A 13,751-nucleotide genomic window follows, 5' to 3' on the forward strand; every position below is an offset into this window, starting at 1 on the left:
GGGGGACAGTGTGTCGACAGGGAGGCCCTTGGTCCAGAGCAAATGAATGGAAGAGGGTGGGAGATGGTGACTACTCGTCGTGAAAATAGTCTGGGTCACAAGGGGGCCCTTGCGGGGGAGGGGCTGGGAGAGGGGAGGACCTGACCGATTGCGAAGTAGTGGGTGCCGAGAGTGGCCGTGAAATGTTGTGATGAGCCAGGCTGGGCGGGGCCGATGGCATACAATTGGCATACGTGTTGAAGGGAGAGCTGTATCCAGAAGGTGCCAGGTGGAGAGCCCTGGGTGGGTTGGGAAGGGTGCCTACAGCCAACCGGGCTGCCCTGGCCTTCAGTGGGTGACAGCCTCTCCCAGTCTAGGTCCTGAGTCACCTACACATACCAAGACCAAGCTTGGGCAGAAACGGGGGGACCTTATTTGAGGGCCAGGGGCCTTGGCTGAGGGCCTGCATCCTAGGAAACCACAGCCAGAGACCCCTGCTTCCTCTGCCGACGGGCACGGCCAGGGGTGCTGGAACCTACCCCTTCTAGGCAGAGGCTGGGGTAGGACCATTAAGGCAAGAAGGAGACTGCTGCGGGGATTCATCTAGCTTCTAGAGGGCAAGGACAGTGACCTGGTAGGAGCACTCTGGATCCTATGGCTGAGCCCTCGAATGGCAAGACGACCCCTCTCCCCCAGCTCCATTAGCAGGCACAGCAGGGGAGGGGAGTGGTTAATAGCACACCAGAGCACAGGTGAGATCCTATCTGGTACTGTGGCCATTTGACCTTGAACAAGTTGACTGACCTCTCTGAGCCTCTGTTCCATCTGTAAAATGGGGATAATGCTGGTGCCGGTCCCACCACCGCCAGGGCAGAGCCGTCGGGAAGATGGAATGAAATAAGGTGGGGGAAATGCCACGGTGCATAGCAAAGAGTTTGTGCTCCAAGGGAGATGGCAAGGGGCAGCATCTTAGCTTCCCCCTGCCCCGTAGCCGGGGCCAAGATGGGCATTTGTGACTCGGGCCCGGCCAATCTGGGAATTTGGCTCTCCCCCCACTGCAGGCTCACCTTGTCTTAACCTTTGGAATTTCCCCCACCATGCGTATTTATTTATTTTTTCCTTTTTGTCAGCAGAAGAAAATTACACTTCTGCCGGCATTGTCCATCACGGAAATAAGCACTCGCGATGCAATTATAAAGGCCCAAATGAGGGAATTAGTTTTGCTGGTAATGCCAGTGTTGGGGAGAATCAGTGTAGACGCCTTATCAATCAGGCTCTGGACAATAGCCAGTCCCAGCCGCACCCTGTCTCCATGTGCCATCGGCAGGGACAGCGGCTGACCTGCAGGCCCCTGTCCCCGGGCTGCACGCGCTTGCACTGGAGGAGGCTGGTGCCATGAGCTGCCTCCGAGCTGGGTGCCGGCAGTAGGGTCCTTCCCCAGGAGCTCCCAGGGCTTCCCAGTGTCCAGCCAGTGGCTGCCCCGTAGACCCAAATACACCTGGCCAAGGAGGTCTCTCCCAGGACTCATCAGTCTAAAATAGCAACCCCAACACCTACTAGATCGTTTTCTGCTTTGTTTTCCTCACAGTCGTGACCGCTGTCTGAAATTCTATTCCTTGGTTAGTTCTCCCCTGTGTTCTTGTCTTTTCTCCGCTCCCGACTGTAAGTCACATGCCAGGAAGGATGTCGGCATACTTTTAGCTGTGACTCCAGTGCCTGGTCCAGTAGCTGGCACACCGGAAGAACCCAGAAAATATTTAGTGAATACATGACCGAGAGTGTCTGATCACTGTCTTCACAAAGGTTCTTTCCGTGGTGTGCCAGGCGTCCTCCACCTGTCCCTCTAGACCCACTCTGCTCTTTCCCACCTGCTCTGTGCATGCCCCGACAGGCTGACTACCTGGGCCATTTGGTGAGTCCCCTACTCAGCCTGCAGAGCTCAGGCCAGACGTCAGAACTTGAGGGACTCCTTGGAGGGGCTTTAGAAACTCCAGCTGCACCCCCTGCACCCCCTGGGCAACCTGATCGGCCCCACTCTGGCTGCCCACTGCCCACCGCCCACCGTGGTATCTGCCGATGGAAGGCATCAGCACACCACCCCCCCCCCCCCCGCCCCTGAATGAAGGTCACGCCAGCCCTCAGTGGTTGGCAGTGGAAATCCCAGATTTTACGAACTTTGGCAAAGATCTGGATCCCTGTGCTGGACGCAACTGAGGATCCGAAAACGAATTAGATACAGACTTCTCTGTCAAGGAGTGGAAGTGGGGCACACGCAGGTAGTTTTCAAAAATGCCAGGTTGTGCCGCATCTCCCAAAACAGGTACAGCCTTAGATCGAGAACAGTGAGGAGTCAGGGAGCTCCGTAAGTGAGGGGGCACTTGGAGTTGGTCCTGAGGGACGGGCTGGAGTTTGGATGGCAGTTCCAGAAGGCAGTAAGAGAACAGTCCGGATGCATCACGGAGAGGTGGATACAAGACTGCCAAAGCCAGTCGGGCCTTGACACCAGGCTGCTGGTCTGGATTGACTTCAGCAACAGTAGGGAGCCATCGAAGGTTTTTGAGCAGGGGAAAATTATTGTAGCCATTGCCTTTGACTTCTGGCCCCTGGGCCTCTTCTGGCAGTCTAGGTGAGCAGTAGAGTATACTAGTACCTATGGGTAAGATTCATGCCCTGAGGGACAGTGGCGGGGACCTAGAGGCCCCCGAGGGGAGACCTGCAGCACAGCTGAAGTGCCCACCTGGAACCCTGGTTTGGCATTTCCCAGAATTGCCAGGGACAGTATGAGAGCCGCCCAGCCTGGCCGGCTGGGCCATCCCCTTCCCCCATCCCTGAAGCCATCTGACTGGCCTGTGAGACCCCAGACATCACCCTGCAAGAAGATGGACGTATGCACTCCTGGAACATGGCAGATGGGGTAGTGTTCACGGCATGAGGAGGACGTGTGTCCTCTGTGCACAGACCCTAGTCACCGCCCAACCACTCCTTCCTAAAGTGGGCTCAAGGGTCGCTGTCTGTTTGGCCCTGGATTCGTCCGTTGACCCTTTCAGATGCTCAGGCACACAGCACGCCTGGGGAAGGAGGTTGTGTGAAAAGCGCAGGAGAAGCCGAGTGGGGCAGGATGTGGGGTGGGCAGGTGCGGGCCCCAGCAGCACCCTCCACTGGACCAGCTCGCACGGCAGAGCCGCCCCCTGGCTTCCGCAGGACAGACTCGGGGGTTGCCTACCCATCAAGGTGCTGGACAGTCTTAAACACAGAGGGATTTGGAGGCCAGCTCTGCCACTTACCAGCCGTGAGATCTTGGGCAAGTTACCCGCTTAGAACCCTGTCTGCTTCCTCGTTGGGTAAAGGCGGGGAGCAGGGGGTTGTACCTAGCTCCTAGGGCTGCGGCCAGAATTATACACGTGTGTGTGACTGCATGTTGTGGTGGTGTGGATGCAGATGTTGCTGTAGGTGACAGAGATCATGAGCCCTCCCGTCCAGGCCCCATGACCCCAGCACGTCCTCCACGGCACCTTCAGAGCTTCGAGTGTTTCCCGAAGGGCTGAGCCCTAACCCAGCCTTAGGGAACCCAGGAGGACAGAGGTGGGTGAGCCAGGCGGGAGAGGAAGGAAACAGTCCCGGCAAAGGGAGAAAATGGGCTGCTCCAGTCTGGCCCAGAGCTGCACCTGGGCTAGCCTGGCTCAGTGATGAGGCTTGAGCCGGCGGCAAAGTCCAGAGGGCAGGGCCACCAGCGTGTGTCCCCTGAGGACACCGGGGGACCCAGGAGGGCCTCTGGCAAGGCCGCCGGGTGATCGGATTTGCTGCCTCCTCCCAGGCACAGAGCCCTTGCTCTGTGAGAGCCCTTGCACAGAGTCCCCCTGCGGCTGGCCCTGGCCCGAGTGCACCGAGAGGCCCCCTGTGTTGGTGCTAGCCGCCCCCACCCTGGCAGGGCCACAGAGGCAGCTTTTCATCCTCTTATTCTGCTTCATGCATCTGAAAAATGAAAGTTCTCCCTCTCCTCTTCACCGGACATGCATATTTCATACGGTCATTAGACGGTGGCACTAAAGGACTCACAAATCTTCCCTGGTCAGCATCAGCGGCTTGGGTGGGCAGCGAGAGGCCCCAGGGGAAAGGGGTCACTGTAGGAGCCATGGCTGTGCCTAGTCCCCCAGTGGGGGAGGGGGTGGGAGGTTGGAGGCCAGCGTCTGCCCGGGAAGAGAAGACCATCCCATCTTGTTACCTCATTTCCCTGGGCCTCAGCTGCTCTGGGCCCCAGGGTGAAAGGGCCTAGACAAGGGGACCTCAGGGATCCTTCCTGCCCTGACAGTCTGAGTGCCGTTCCATAGTGCACCCCGATATGAAGGGCTTTGTTCCGGGGCCGGGAACCCCTTCTATGATTTGTTTGTTTTTTTTAATGTTTATTTATTTTTGAGACAGAAACAGAGCATGAACGGGGCAGGGTCAGAGAGAGAGGGAGACACAGACTCCGAAGCAGGCTCCAGGCTCCAAGCTGTCAGCACAGAGCCCGACGCGGGGCTCAAACTCATGGACCGTGAGATCATGACCTGAGCCAAAGTCGGATGCTTAACCGACTGAGCTACCCAGGCGCCCCCCCCCTTTTTTTAATGTTTATGTATTTTAACCCCCCCCCCCATGGTTTGATTGTGCCCCTCACTTCCTACACGGCCAGCCCTCTCTTTGTCTTCTCCTGATCTCCTCCACACCTCCTAGCTGCTCTCTCTGGTCCCCGTCCCCTTCTTCGGCTGTTTCTGCCCCCTCCGCTTCGAATCCTCTCTCCTCCTTGGCTTTGCTCCCTCTCCACTCCCCCTTTCTTGGTTTCCTCCCCTTTCTTACTAGAAATTGTCCATTCCCTTCCAAGCATTTATGAAGCACCGCTCTGTGCCAGGCACTGTCTATGCTGGGAGGTGAGCCCGGGAGACGAGGCTCTGCCTGTGTTGTTCCCCCAAACCCTTTCCTTTGACGTATGAGGATGCTGAGGCCTGCGGGGGGTGGTGTTCGGTCACACGGTGACCTGGGCTATCAACACTGGACTACAACTGGGGTCTCTCCACCACACTGCCCCCTTACCAAGGGTCCCCCAGACCAAGCCGCTCTTATCATAGTGTACCCATACCACACATGGTGATTATTAGTGAAATGAAAGGGCGCTTAGGGGCTCCTTCCCCCTTCTCTTCTGGCCCCTGGGGTGGGGAGGAGAGAAGCTAATTCTGAGGAGCTTTGTCTCCTCTCCCTGGAACCTCCAGGTGCAGGTTCCTCTGAGAGCAAGCTCTCCTCTTGACTTAGAAGCAGTAACACACGGAAGTGAAGGGCATGGCGGTAATTGTGAGCAGTGGCTCAGAGCTCCGGGGAGGGTCTGTCGGGCAATCGGTCCTGGGTAGGAGGGTGTGTTACAGCGCTCAGCGTCCTCCTCGTCACCTATCTGACATGCGTCCCTAAGAAGCTGTGTCCTCGGAGCCTGCCCCGGGGGAAGTCCGCACACAGTCTGCCGGGACGCAAGTGGTGGGGACATTGAATGGGAATCTGGGCACAAGAGGCAGTCCTGTGCAAGTAGGCTGAGCACAGTCCCAGAAATGGCTTCGTTCTGTGGAACCAGGTTTTTGGGGGGTGACTAAGATCTGAACCCCTTGGGTATAAACATTTTTTTTCACTTGAATCATTTGGTATAGAAATACACTATTTACTTACCTGCCTTCCTGAGCTGAGGATACTAAACACAAATGTTTCTCAAAAATTCGGGTTTATTGTATAGAACATGGAATTTAATAGACTTCACAGAATTTAGGAACTTTATTTTTTTTAATTTATTTTTTTGAGAGAAAGAGAGTGAGTGAGCAGGGGAGGGGCAGAGAGAATGGGGGTTGGGGGGGGGAGACAGAGAGACAGAGAGAATCCCAAACAGGCTCTACACTGCCAGCACAGAGCCCAATGCAGAGCTCAAACCCACAAACCGTGAGATCATAACCTGAGCTGAGATCAGGAGTCGGACGCTTAGCCCAATGAGCCACCGAGGTGCCCCAAGGATGTAGGAACTTGAAAAGAACCTCAAAAAATACTTAGTGCGAAGATATTGAGGGTGGGGGGAATAGAGGTTGATAAAAGGGTACAAACTCGCGCCCAGAAGATGAATGAGGTCCAAGGCTCTAACGTAAAACAACATGGTGATTATAGTTCACAACACCATATTGTAGAATCGAAATTCGCTAAGAGAGTACAGCTTCAGCGTTCTTGCCGAGAAAGATTTGAAAAGGTATAGAAGCGAGGTGACGGATGCGTTAATTAACTCAGTGGGGGCATCCCTGCACAACATACACGGATATCAAATCATCACGTTGTACGCTTCAACTACATTACCATTTTATTTGTCAATTAGGCCTCCATGACGCCCCAAAATAAAAGCATTGAAACGAAAGTTTCTATTAGCGGAAATCCAATCACAATCTTAGAGAGAAGCCCTGAGAGTGAAGCACGTGACCCTAGGGTCAGCCCAAGGCCTTGCCCTCCTGGCCTCTGGGGGCAGCTCCAGGGCAGTGAGTAGCCTGAGTGACTCCAAGCAGGGTCACCGTGCCTGGCACACGGTGAATGCTTAATAAGGGATGAATGAATGGTGTCATTTAACCTATACTGTGGACTGCAACCATGCCAGGGACAATGCAGGAGCCAGAAGTCCCAGCCACAGAAACCAAACCTCTGCTAGAAGCACTGTCATCCTAGAGAAGGGAGGAGATGGAGAGGGGCCCCACTGGGGTGGCCGAAAGGATGGATCCCCGGGCTGGGAGCGGGGATCCCTGTTTCTGCCCCACTTTGCCTATAACCTGCTCATGACCTAGAACGGTGACAGGAATACACAGGGCCTCACTGGGGACTGGGCCTCAGTTTTGTGATCTGTGAACTGGGTAGAAACCTCTGTCTTCCTCATCATGTGGGACGGTTATGAGGATGAAATGAGGTCTTCGAAGATGTAAAAGGTGTGACGACAGGACAGGCTGGCAGTGGTCACCATCACTGCCACCGTCATCAGCATAAGGCAGGTGTCTCTCCCTCCAGTCTCTTCCGACGGCAAGTGGCAGAAGCCCAGTTGGACCAGACTGCGTGAAAGAGGTCTTGTTGGACTCACAAACTGAGGCAAAGGGAAGGGATGTCAGGGTCAGGACTCTAGAACGCGTAAGCTTCTGCCCCTCTCCTCCTAGCTCTCCTCTGGGGACACCTTCGTCCCCCCTATGCATCCCAGCAGCTCTCAGTCTGTAGTGTTTGGGCTTCAGTGCCCCGGAAGGAAGCGTCCAGCCCCAGCGATAGCCAGAAGAATCCCAGAGAAGGATTCAGATAGGTCCCCACTGCGGTCAAGGGCCTCTCGCGGCCCAGTGCCCATGGCCGTGGCAGAGCAGGCAACTCCCACTCAGAACACTTGCTGCTCCCCCAGAACCGTGCTCTCCAGTGTTCATGTCAATAGCCGTTGGCGACTGGTGGCAACCAAACTGAACAACGCACCTCTAGAAAATGCAGCCCGAGGAGTCGTGTGGGACGACCGTGGGTTCGCTGTGGACGTTTCCTGGTGACATCAGGAGGTCCGCCGGGTCTGGCAGTAACGACTTCCTGTTCTCCCCTTTGCAGGCAACAGACAATGACGTGGGCACCTTCGGGGAAGTCAACTACTTCTTCAGCGATGACCCTGACCGGTGAGACCCAGCCCCCGCCCCTCAGCGGTGGCACTCTGCTACTCGTGAGGTTCAGGAAACTTCTCAGTGCCCAGGGAGGGTGCCGTGCCCCCGTGGCCAGAGCACTGAGCGAGGAGTCGGAACCCACGGGCACCGCTGCTGGTTTGACCCTGGCTGTGGCACAGTCTCAGTCAGGTCCTCTAACCTCTCTTGGGGCATAGTTTCTCTGACATCCAAAAGACAGCCTTTAGCCTGGGGGATGAAGAAGCTTTGAAACACCAGGGACGGCACAGCAAGCGATTGCCGTAGCAGCAGCCAGTACGTAGGACCCCGGTCCGTGCGTCAGGCCCTCTGCACACGCATTACCTGGCGTCATCCCCACAAGTGTTGGAGGAGCTCCGTGCTAGGCACTGTTACCACCCGCGCTTTACAGACGAGGAAACCCAGAGAGGCTGAGTCCCTTGCCCAAAGTCACACAGCTGGTGAGCTCGAGGGCCAGGCCTCTGCCTGTGGTCTTCGCCACCAGGATGCACGGCCTCCAGCAGGACGGGGCTCTCAACATGCCTCGGCCGCTGGGTGGGTGGCTTGCCTCACCACCTGACCTGTGCCAGCCCTGCCCTGTCACCCACCGCGGTTCCGGGCCTCTCTCTCCCATGTCTGCAGTTAAGCTGAAAGGGAAGCCCTCTCGTTTTTAACATGATCAAAAGCCAAGCTGGAGTCCGGGGGCAGGTCTGCTTCTAAAAATGAAGTGTCTGATGCATCTGGAGACTCAACAGGATCCGTAAGACAGTGGCTGTCAGCTCGGATTACTGGCCCTGACGATCTGTGTGGATGGTCAGGAAGAGACAGTGACTGTTAGGTGCATCTGGCCATTTTCTGCCACTCTGGACGGAGCCTCAAAATGGGAGGAAGGAACTAGCAGCAGGAGGAATTTCCTGTCCCTCAGGACACCCTCAGGTGCCTTGTCCTGATCATCGTGGATTTCCTGTTCTCTTCCCATCTTCTTTCCTGGGCTTGGAGCCAGGACCTTCTGGGCTCAGTGGCTGGCAGCTGTGGACCAGGTCTGGGCCTACAGATGTCAACTGACAGCTCAAGGGAGGCTCCTGAGGGGATGTTGAGAGGAGGCAGGTCGAGGGACTGTCTCACTGGACCTTGCTCCTTCCGAGGACACAGTTCCCGGGCTCTTACACAAGGCTCATCCCTTGAGCAGAAGACCCAGGGGTATTATTCCCCAAGAGATGACCAACCCGCCCACCCCTCCACCCCCCGCCAAGCTGGATGCTTTGCCACCCATTTAAAACATTTTGGTGCAAAACCATCTGGAATGGCAGAATCTCTGACCATGACGGTTCTCTGGCATCTAAATATCTGCAGTGGGCAGAAATTCCTATTCACAACAGGAGGAGGGTCCTTCTGCCTGAGATTCCTCTTAGATGAAATTAACCTGCTCCTTCCCTTTCCGTACCTGACTCTCGCACACCCCCCGCCCCATGTGGTCCTGATCCCTGCCCACCACCTCCCACCCCACTCTGCATCAGAAATAGTGGGGCTTTTCTTATTTAGGGCAGATTCCTGACTCCGTTCATTTGTGTTTATCACCTTGGGCAAGGACAGGCTGGTAAATACAGGCCTTACCTACAAGCTGCCTTACGCCAGGGTCCCTTTCTCTCCGTCTGTCCTACCTGACGCAGGTTCTCTCTGGACAAGGACACAGGCCTCATCATGCTGATCGCCAGACTGGACTATGAGCTCATCCAACGCTTCACCTTGACAGTCATCGCCCGGGATGGGGGTGGGGAGGAGACCACAGGCCGGGTCAGGATCAACGTGTTGGACGTCAACGACAACGTGCCCACCTTCCAGAAGGATGCCTATGTGGGGGCCCTGAGAGAGAATGAGCCTTCTGTCACACAGCTGGTGCGGCTCCGGGTAAGAGAGATGCCAGGGCCTCCTGCAGTCCAGCCCTCCTCCCATCCTTCCCTCTGTGCCCTCGTCCTGACCACCACCCTGCGGAAGCTGCCACAAGAGCCCCCAACCTGCCATCCACAAAGAATTCGGCCCAGATTTGTGTCAGGCCTCTGAGCATTCCCTCCTGTCCCTGGTAACCGAATGGGCCAAGTATCTGTGTCAGCTTAAATTTCAGGTCCCCATTGAGCAAAGGGATGTCCTCCCCATCTCCCTTGGTAAGTGGCAAGCAGGATCTCTCATAAGGACCCCTATCTGGGCCCCTTGGTGGCTGCTTGGAACCGGGAACTGCCACAGCTGGACAGAACCGGAGACCGTGGGGCACCTCCCATTTCACAGAAGGGGAGACAGGAGGGGAGACGCAGTCCCCAGAGGCACAGTCCCCAGAGGCACAGTCCCCAGAGGCATAGTTGGAGTAGTGAAGCCAGGACCAGAACTCAGGACCGCACATTCCCAACGTCCTCCTGCAGTGGGATTCCCCCCACACATTGTAACTCTGACCAGAGACTCCTTCCTGTCCTCATTCGCCTTCCCCACTGTGCCCACCCAGAGTGACAGGACCCAGAGCCTCCATTTAGGATGGGTTTCTGAAGCTGGCAGGGATGAAGGCCAGGTAGCCGGGGTGGGCACGGCGGCGGGGGGGGGGGGGGGGGCGGGGGGGAATGCAGAGAAGGCAGGACCCACCCACCATGCCTGCCCTCCCCCACTCAGCTCCTGGTGCACCCAGAGTGGTGGGACGGCCTTGGGGGCCTCTAGGATCAGAGACATCTGAAAAGAAGCCCCAAAAGAGAGTCATGGGGTAAAAGGATCTCTAACCTCATTCCAGTGCATTCTCCCTCCATGTGGCATTCGTGCCGTATGTAGTGACACTGACCGTGTGCTGGGCTGTAGGTACACGGCAGTAATCAAGAAATGTAAGGTTTCTGGGGCACCTGAGTGGCTCAGTCAGTTAAGTATCCGACTTCAGCTCCGGCCATGATGTCACAGTTCGTGAGTTCGAGCCCCGCGTCGGGCTCTGGGCCGACCGCTCAGAGCCCGGAGCCTGTGTCGGATTCCGTGTCTCCCTCTCTGTCTGCCCCTCCCCTGCTGGCGCTCTGTCTCTCTTTCAAAAATAAGTAAACATTAAAAAAGAAACGTAAGGCGTCTGCTTGCACGGAGCCGACCGTGTGGGTGAAGCCAGCAGAAACCGAACAAGAAGCTACAGTTGGGTGTGGAGGGGCGGACGGCAGGCTCGGCACAGGGCCTGCCTGGTCCAGAGGTCGGGGAGGGCCCCTGTGGGTGGGCCGTTCAAGCTGAGACTGAAGGCTCTAGGAGGTGGTCACACCGGATATGGTGGTAAGCCTCTCCGTCCTCGGGGGGAGCCCCGGCCTTCCCTTTTCCCGGGGTCTCCAGCTGACCTAGATCCCCACGCCGGCTCCACACCCCAACATGGGAGTCACCCTCCCGCGGAGGGACAAGGAGGGCCCGGATCCCCCAAAGCAGGGGACTCTGGAGGGGGCCAGCCCTCCCCTCCCACCCGCCCTCTTCCAGCCCTGACCCCTGAGGGCTCATGGGCCCTGTCTGCACAATTCCAGGCGACAGATGAAGACTCGCCTCCCAACAACCAGATCACCTACAGCATCGTCAACGCCTCGGCCTTCGGCAGCTACTTCGACATCAGCGTGTATGAGGGCTATGGAGGTAGGTAGGCGTGCGGCGGGACCGAGGGCCCAGCCCAGGGAAGAGGGCCTGTGGGCCAGAGCAGGGCCGCACACTCACGCCTCTTCTCAGGATGGGGTTGGCCATCTGCTTCCCAGCACCCTGGCCAACCCAGGAGACCGCCCCATAGCCTGTCGGCTGGAGCGACGCAAGCCAGGGATCCCCCTCCTGTGGGATCAGGATCTGGGTGTCTGATCAGCTATATCCGTCTGTGGGTGTTAGGCCATAGTCAGCCCAGCGTCTGATGTTACCACAGTCTGCAGGGCCGCTATTTCTTACCAAGCCTGTCTGGGCAGGTCCATGGGGGCTGGTCAGCCATCCTCCCGATCCTTTGGGTGTGCCTCAGCCGCACCCCCCACCCCCACCAGGCTGTGGCCACTCCCAGCTGGGTCCAGGCACAGTCCCATACTCTGGACCTCGCCCTGCCTGCCCCGCCGTGACTCCTGACTACTAGAACCCAGGCAGGGAATCGCAGCAGCCTCCTTGAGACCACCTGGTTTGGCAGATGAGGGGCACCCGAGGTCCAGAGAACAGGGAGCGACTTGCCCAAGGCCGTGCGGCAAAGGTGTCCAAGGAGACCCGTGTGATCTGGCTCCTGGTTGCCTCTCCCGGCCTCTTCTTTCAGCGCCTCTCTGCCCACACCAGAACCCAGCCTCTTTGAACCCCTTGACACTCTCTCCCCTCAGTGGTCATCTCTGGGTCTTTGCAGACTCGGTTCCTCCTGCCAGGAAAACCCTTCCTCCCTGTCTCTTTGCTCTGCCTCCCTTCGGCCATTAAGCCCATAACCTCTGGCTGGCTTTAAGGGCTCCTGTGGACGTCCCCTCCTCTGGGAAGCATCCCGAATGCTTGAAGATGAGTTAGGTGCCCCCAAGGCAGAACGGATGTGCTTTGGGTGATTCTGAGTTCAGCGCTCACCCCTCCTGCACCCCACGGTGGGGTCGGAGAAGTGTGGCTGCAGAAACTGCGATCCCGGCTCCAGGTGCTACAGCCTGATGGTCTCTATAAAATCTGCGTACCCCGTTTAAAAACCTTAAGTTCCACGTCTCTGCCCGCTTGCACACGCCGGCCTCTTCTTGACCCTCCCTCAGGTTTTATATTACCAAAGCAATAATTTTGCTCCCATTTGCCACATCCAAAGTGGTGACTTCATACTGTTGTCAGGACTTCGCAGACCACCAGTGACCCCCACGCCTGAGCCACTGTGCCCTCCCTCCCCCAAATGCAAGAGCACCTATGGGAGAGTTCAGGCGTGTGCACTGGGGAGGGGCATTGGAGGGGGACATCTCAGCTCCCTCAAATCCTGCCTTTCGTCTCTGCCTGCCTCTGGCTTTGTGTGCGTGGCAGAGGCGGGGGACGGGGGGTGTTTACCACCTTCAAGCAGTGTTCTGCTGAGAGTAAAGTCTACGGCACCATGCCCTCAGTAACCCCTCAAAGGGTCTAAGCAGTGCCCAGAGCAGGCCACTGGATGGGCACAGAGAGCCCACGGGGTAAAGGGAGGAGATGAGGGAGGGAAGAAGAGAGGAGAAAGTCCATGGGAGGGAACAGGCGGGGCCATAGGAGATGGAGGAGGGAGCTGCTGTCTGCACCCCACTGCTGGCATCACCCCCAGTAGCCCCGAGGCTGGGCAGTAAGTGGGTGATCTCTGTTCTTATTTGGAGGGAGAAGTGGTAAGAGACAACTAGACAGACTGAGGCATGACCTTGTCCTCTCGGGCAGCTCCCAGACTAATGGAGAGTGCCAGATAAGTAGGTGAGACAGAGACAGATAAGCAGCCAATGGCACCCACCAGGAAAGAGCCTGGGCTCTGGATTCAGAGCCTATGCCTCTGTCATAGTCGCTAGCTGTGTGACACTGGGCGAGTTACTAAACCTCCCTGAGCTTGGTTTCCTCATCTGTAAAGCGGTGCTTACATTACCACCAAAACAGTTCACACCAAGTGTGCTCAGCACTGGGCCTCGCATGTATCAGGCGGTCAGTAAACCTAAGTCAAGACCACGAGGCTCCAAGAGTTCAGGGGAAGGAGGGGGAAATGCGGCAGGGCTGGCCAGCCTGAGCCAGCCACGTCCTCCCTGCCCAAAGGAGACCCCCGGCTGGATGAGCATCTAAAGTCTGCTTATCGGGCTCCACGCTGACAGTGCAGAGCCTGCTCGGGATTCTCTCTCTCCCTCTCTCTCTCTGCCCCTCCAATGCTCGATCTCTCTGTCTCTCTCAAAATGAATAAATAAACTTTAAAAATTTAAAAAGAAAAAAAATCTGCTTAGAGAGGGCCTGGGGCCCTGTTCCTGTCATTTCAGTGATCAGTGTAAGTCGTCCCCTGGATTATGAACAGATACCCAACGGGCTGATTTATCTGACAGTCATGGCCAAGGACGCTGGCAACCCCCCTCTGAACAGCACTGTCCCTGTCACCGTCGAGGTGTTTGTAAGTACCCAGGGGTGCCCGTCGTGCAGGGC

The 13,751-nt window shown here is 56.9% G+C and overlaps 1 protein-coding gene across 1 annotated transcript in view; it reads left to right on the forward strand.

Annotated features, from left to right (window-relative positions):
* Positions 1 to 13,751, forward strand: part of CDH23 (cadherin related 23) — a 413,989-nt gene that overhangs the window by 276,978 nt on the left and 123,260 nt on the right. Inside the window, 4 exon segments of the mRNA XM_053888562.1 lie at positions 7,591 to 7,655; positions 9,326 to 9,563; positions 11,174 to 11,279; positions 13,592 to 13,719. Coding sequence (XP_053744537.1) covers positions 7,591 to 7,655; positions 9,326 to 9,563; positions 11,174 to 11,279; positions 13,592 to 13,719 — 537 coding nt within the window.

Source organism: Panthera pardus, unplaced genomic scaffold (genome assembly GCF_024362965.1).
Source record: "Panthera pardus isolate Hobbes unplaced genomic scaffold, ASM2436296v1 HiC_scaffold_22, whole genome shotgun sequence".
Taxonomy (NCBI): Eukaryota; Metazoa; Chordata; class Mammalia; order Carnivora; family Felidae; genus Panthera; species Panthera pardus.